This window comes from Pinus tabuliformis, chromosome 3_2 (assembly GCF_031772625.1).
Source record: "Pinus tabuliformis cultivar Carrire ecotype Pingquan chromosome 3_2, CPIR1, whole genome shotgun sequence".
Classification (NCBI taxonomy): domain Eukaryota; kingdom Viridiplantae; phylum Streptophyta; class Pinopsida; order Pinales; family Pinaceae; genus Pinus; species Pinus tabuliformis.
Window position 1 is genome coordinate 754,959,583 of NC_142302.1, and position 5,947 is coordinate 754,965,529.

The 5,947-nt window shown below is 46.4% G+C and overlaps 1 protein-coding gene across 1 annotated transcript; it reads left to right on the forward strand.

Annotated features, from left to right (window-relative positions):
• Positions 1–294: 294 nt before the first annotated feature.
• On the forward strand, positions 295–5,657 carry LOC149182803 (uncharacterized). The gene is made up of 4 exons (XM_089416954.1): positions 295–1,103; positions 1,225–2,308; positions 2,448–2,723; positions 2,863–5,657. Exons 1-4 carry the CDS (start codon positions 484–486, stop codon positions 5,596–5,598), a joined length of 4,716 nt encoding a protein of 1,571 aa, XP_089273080.1. The 5' UTR covers positions 295–483; the 3' UTR covers positions 5,599–5,657.
• Positions 5,658–5,947: the final 290 nt, after the last annotated feature.

Consider the following 5,947-nt stretch of genomic DNA (forward strand, 5'->3'; position numbering starts at 1 on the left):
TACTTAAGAAAAGACAATAATCGACTTATAACACTCAGGAAAGAATTTCTCGGGAAGAACGCTGTGTGTAAATTATGAAGCGTCTTTATGTCAAAACCATGCCAGTTGTCATCCACGAAGAAAAAAGGTTCGTCCAGACCAAACCATAGGTCATGGGTCCTCAACGCGGAAATTGCTGCGCCCAAGTCATTTTCGTCGTTCAATAATAAATTAAAAAAATTAAAAGAAAGAGGTCATAAGGTCATAAATTTCGTTCAATATAAACGGAGGTACCTATTTACTGAGCCAGATTAGAAGCCTACCAGGTTTCAGAGCGCTTTTGTTCTCAACTTATTGCCGAGTGAACTAGTCGTAACTTGGGGTCATCGGCTGCGAGTCACAGCGCAAGAAAGACCGAGTGTACGAGTGGTCATCTTCTGGTAGACATTTTGCAGTTGTTCTGAGAGAAACCAGACAATCGTATAATTCTAATCTTGTGGCAATATGGCATCCACCTCGTACGCCACCTCTACCTCTGCATCCACCTCGTACGCCAACACCAACTCCTATGTGTATGACGTGTTTATCAACCACAGAGGTCCTGACTGCAAGAAAACATTCGCCACCTATCTCTACCATTGCCTCACCAAGCACGGATTGCGAGTGTTCCTGGACAATCAAGAATTGCAACAGGGAGATGGCTTAACTCCTCAAATCGAAGGTGCTATCCTAAGAGCCTCTGTGCACATAGCTATTTTCTCTCCTAAATATGCCGAATCCAGTTGGTGTTTAAGGGAGCTTGTCTTGATGTTGAAGTCGGGGGCACATATCATTCCGGTGTTCTACGGTGTCCAGCCATCAGAAATTCGGTGGACGCAGGGGGGAACTGGACTCTATGATAAAGTCCTGCGCCTGCTCCCGTGGGTTCCCTGCATGCTCTGCTGCACAAGGGACGAAAATGGAGGGTATGCCCGATCCCTGCGCGAGCTCGAAGAGAAGACAACAATCGACCCTGAAACTGGTCAAAAGAAGCCGCGATATGACTCCGTCATTATGAAAGAGTGGAGGTTGGCTCTTTCTAATGTTGCAGGCATAAGCGGTTTTGACCTGGAATCTTATAATGGGTGAGAACTGCACTCCAATTCTCTGTCAGTCTTAACTTTAATTTGCTAGTCTTTAGATTTAATTTATTGGATCACGTATATGGCATTTCTGACTCGCGATTGTACTCTGGACATTGTTTAGGGACGAGCAACAGCTCCTAGAAAAGGTCGTGGAAGGAGTGTTGAAAAAAGTTCCAAGAAAGCTCCATGTGTCGAAATATCCAATCGCTTTGGAACAGAAAATACAAGATTTTGAAAGGGAAATGCATTTGCAGGAGCAAAGCGGCCAGACTAGAATTATAGGAATTGTGGGATTTGGTGGCGTTGGAAAAACAACCCTTGCAAAAGAAATCTTTAACAGTCAGATGTCACAATACAATAGATCTTGTTTTTTATTTGATGTTAGAGACAAACCTTTAATTTCTTTGCAGAGTCAGCTTCTTAAGGACTTGGCTCAATGGAATGGGCAGATAAACAGCATCGATGAAGGTATAGAGATGCTCAGAAGGTATCTCGCAGCCTCTAAAGCTATCATCATTTTAGATGATGTAGATGATATTAAGCAAATGAATGCATTACTTTCACCAGCTAAGGATGTCCTTCCATCCGGTAGCTTGATTTTAGTTACCTCTCGTAATATGGATGTTCTTATAAGAGGGGGAATTGTAGAGTCGTCCATATACAAGCTCACAGGACTGGATCCGCAACAGTCGAAAGAGCTCTTCTGCTGCCACGCCTTTCACCAATCTTATCCAGATGTAGGTTTTGAAGAAGTAGTTAATCTGTTTTTGAAAACCTGCGATGGATTGCCGTTATCTCTCATGGTGCTTGGGGCGCATATGCATGGTCAAAAACATTTGAAGTACTGGGAAGCCGAATTGCGCAAAATCTCCAAAGTACTTCCCACGGATATCCAAAGCAGGCTCAAGATTAGCTATGACGGTCTGGACCAACAGGAGAAGAACATATTCTTAGACATTGCTTGTTTCTTTCTACACAAAGACAGAGATACAGCGATAAGAATATGGGACGGATCTGGCTGGGAAGGAGAACTGGGTTTTCAGAATCTAGAAAAAAGGTGTCTCGTAGAGGTAAGCGACAACAATCAAATAAGAATGCACGACCACCTCAGGGATATGGGGAGAGACCTGGCGGAGAAAGAGCCTCCAGACTCTTGGCGTCGTATTTGGCGTCCAACTGACAACCTTCTTTATCAGCACTCACCTGTACGTATTTTGAAGCTTTAGAGTGACACTGAAAATAATGTTCTGATATCAAATTTTGAAATGCCGTTATGGTGTGAATTGTCTGTAAATTTTGAGTTTTTCATCTAATTTGCATAAATATCGATCAATCGTGTTTTAGGTGCGTGGAGTTAGCGTTGTTCCGAGTGATGGCCCGGAATGGTCTCCACAACATTTCAAAAGCCTTGTGGAACTCACAGGCAGGTTGCAGCTTCTTGCGGCAGAAGGTGATTGTGTGGAAAGCATATTGAATGTTGCTCAGCCACCAGAACTAATATGGCTCCGCTGGATTAACTGTCCGTACTCCTCCCTGCCTTCATGGATTTTAATGAAAAATTTAAGAGTTTTACAAATAAAGGGGAAGGAGTTTGAAACAATCTGGGCAGATGAATGCCAGGTAATTATGTGATTTTGTTTTCTGTCTACAGTTTTGCATTTTTCAATTGACTTTTATTATAAAAATTTACTTGCTCTAGCACAATTTACAGAAATTGTGCCATCCAGCGTCGAGCCCAATTTAAAATATGAAATTGCAGGCACCTGTGCAGATTAGGGAGTTGGAAATTGATGGTCGGGTTCTCAATATCCCAAAGTCCATTGAAAGGTTGAATTATATCGAAAAAATTGTCTTGCACAACAGCAGATATGAATCGGTTGGTCTGAATATCTTGCCAGATGAATTTTGTCGTCTGCAGTCCTTGAATTACTTGGAGTTACGGTGTTGTTCAGATATTAAGTCGCTGCCAGCTTCCTTTGGCAATTTAAAGAACCTCCGAACTCTCTACTTGGACGGCTGCTCCCAGCTGCAGAGCCTACCAGAATCACTTGGTGGGTTGACGAGCCTCCGAACTCTCAGCATGGACGGCTGCTCCCGGCTGCAGAGCCTACCAGAATCACTTGGTGGGTTGACGAGCCTCGGAACTCTCAGCATGGCCGGCTGCTCCCGGCTGCAGAGCCTACCAGAATCACTTGGCGGGTTGACGAGCCTCGGAACTCTCAGCATGGACGGCTGCTCCCGGCTGCAGAGCCTACCAGAATCACTTGGCGGGTTGACGAGCCTCGGAACTCTCAGCATGGCCGGCTGCTCCCGGCTGCAGAGCCTACCAGAATCACTTGGCGGGTTGACGAGCCTCGGAACTCTCAGCATGGCCGGCTGCTCCCGGCTGCAGAGCCTACCAGAATCACTTGGCGGGTTGACGAGCCTCGGAACTCTCAGAATGGCCAGCTGCTCCCGGCTGCAGAGCCTACCAGAATCACTTGGCGGGTTGACGAGCCTCGGAACTCTCTGGATGGACGGCTGCTCCCTGCTGCAGAGCCTACCTGAATCACTTGGCGGGTTGACGAGCCTCGGAACTCTCAGCATGGACGGCTGCTCCCGGCTGCAGAGCCTACCAGAATCACTTGGCGGGTTGACGAGCCTCGGAACTCTCAGCATGGACGGCTGCTCCCGGCTGCAGAGCCTACCAGAATCACTTGGGGGGTTGACGAGCCTCGGAACTCTCAGCATGGACGGCTGCTCCCAGGTGCAGAGCCTACCAGAATCACTTGGCGGGTTGACTAGCCTCCAAACTCTCCACATGAAAGGGTGCTCCCGGCTGCAGAGCCTACCAGAATCACTTGGCGGGTTGACGAGCCTCGGAACTCTCAGCATGGACGGCTGCTCCCGTCTGCAGAGCCTACCAGAATCACTTGGCGGGTTGACGAGCCTCGGAACTCTCGACTTGGACGGCTGCTCCCAGGTGCAGAGCCTACCAGAATCACTTGGCGGGTTGACTAGCCTCCAAACTCTCCGCATAAAAGGCTGCTCCCAGCTGCAGAGCCTACCAGAATCACTTGGCCGGTTGACGAGCCTCCGAACTCTCCGCATGGCCGGCTGCTCCCAACTGCAGAACCTACCAGAATCACTTGGCGGGTTGACGAGCCTCGAAACTCTCGACTTGGATGGCTGCTCCCAGCTGCAGAGCCTACCAGAATCACTTGGTGGGTTGAGCAGCCTCCAAACTCTCGACTTGGATGGCTGCTCCGAGCTGCAGAGCCTACCAGAATCACTTGGCGGGTTGACGAGCCTCGAAACTCTCCGCATGGACGGCTGCTCCGAGCTGCAGAGCCTACCAGAATCACTTGGCGGGTTGATGAGCCTCGAAACTCTCTACTTGGAAGGCTGCTCCGAGCTGCAGAGCCTACCAGCATTACTTGGCGGGTTGACGAGCCTCCAAACTCTCCACATGGACGGCTGCTTCCAGCTGCAGAGCCTACCAGAATCACTTGGCGGGTTGACGAACCTTCAAGATGTCGAAATTAAGGATTGTAATGGTCTGGTGGAGGTTGGAGCATTTCCAACAAGCCTGAGAACCCTAAAGTTGGAGGGTTGCGGCGCATTGAAGAAAATAGGAGGGTTTTCTGGTGTTTCAAAACTTCAAATGTTGAACACTAGCTGGTGCATGGAATTAGAGGAGCTGCCAAGTTTTGAAACCTTCGTATCTTTGGAGGACCTGTGTGCATTTAATTGTCTCAAGTTAAAGAGCTTACAGGGGTTAGAGCATTCGACAAAGCTTCGAAAGCTGAATATTAACTGGTGCATGGAATTGGAGGAGCTGCCAAGTCTTGAGACATTGGTATCTTTAGAGGAATTGTCTGCATTTAATTGTGTCAAGCTGAAGGGCATACATGGGTTGGAACGGCTGACAGAGCTTCAAAAACTGAACATCAGCGGGTGCATAGAACTGGAGGAGTTGCCAAGTATTGAGAGATTGGTATCTTTGAAAGAGTTGTGTGCATTTAATTGTGTCAAGCTGAAAAGAATACAGGGTTTGGAGCCGCTGTCAAATCTTCAAACGCTGAACATTAACGGGTGCATAGAATTGGAGGAGCTGCCAAATATTGAAAGACTGGTATCTTTGCAGGAGGTGTGGGCATTTAATTGTGTCAAGCTTAAGAACATACAGGGGTTGGAGCATTTGACAAAGCTTCAAACGCTGAACATTGACGGGTGCATGGAATTGGAGGAGTTACCATGTATTGAAACACTGGTATCTCTGCAGCGGTTGGCTGCGCGTAAGTGTTGCAAACTGAAGAGTATACCGGGCTTGGCGCAGTTGACAAAGCTTCAATTACTAGATGTTAGGGAGTGCTCTGAGTTAGAACACCTGGCAGGTGTTGAACAGTTGGGGTCGTTGGACACACTTTATGCCTCTGGATGTCCAAAACTGCGGTGGTATTGGGGCGTCGTGGAGGAATTGCAGCAAAGATTGAAGGAAGACTTCATCGTATGAAAATATTATTTATTCAATTGTTTTAAATCCCGTTTGAATCACAAAGAGTTTGTTTTTTTAGCATCTTGCTTTACAGTCCCGGTGATTATTCATTTTATATGTGGGGATATTTTTTCTATAGATAAAGGTATGTCGGTTTAAGTGGTTTTCTTGTATGGTTGTGGATGACATGAACGGCGACCGGGTAGGATTGTAATTTTTGTGAATTTTATATACACGTCTAAAGTTCAAATTCAAAATAAAATTAAATAAATATTATTAAGAATTTAAATTATTAATTAAAAATATTTTAACGTAGATACCAATACATTTTAACGCAAATACACAAAAGAGTTAAAGCAAATACCGA

Bases quoted from the DNA above. Each gene is read 5' to 3' on its own strand.
- LOC149182803 (XM_089416954.1), top strand. From the start codon at position 484: ATGGCATCCACCTCGTACGCCACCTCTACCTCTGCATCCACCTCGTAC. The intron at 1,104-1,224 runs GTGAGAACTGCA...GACATTGTTTAG, and splicing joins GACCTGGAATCTTATAATGG to GGACGAGCAACAGCTCCTAG. The intron at 2,309-2,447 runs GTACGTATTTTG...ATCGTGTTTTAG, and splicing joins TTCTTTATCAGCACTCACCT to GTGCGTGGAGTTAGCGTTGT.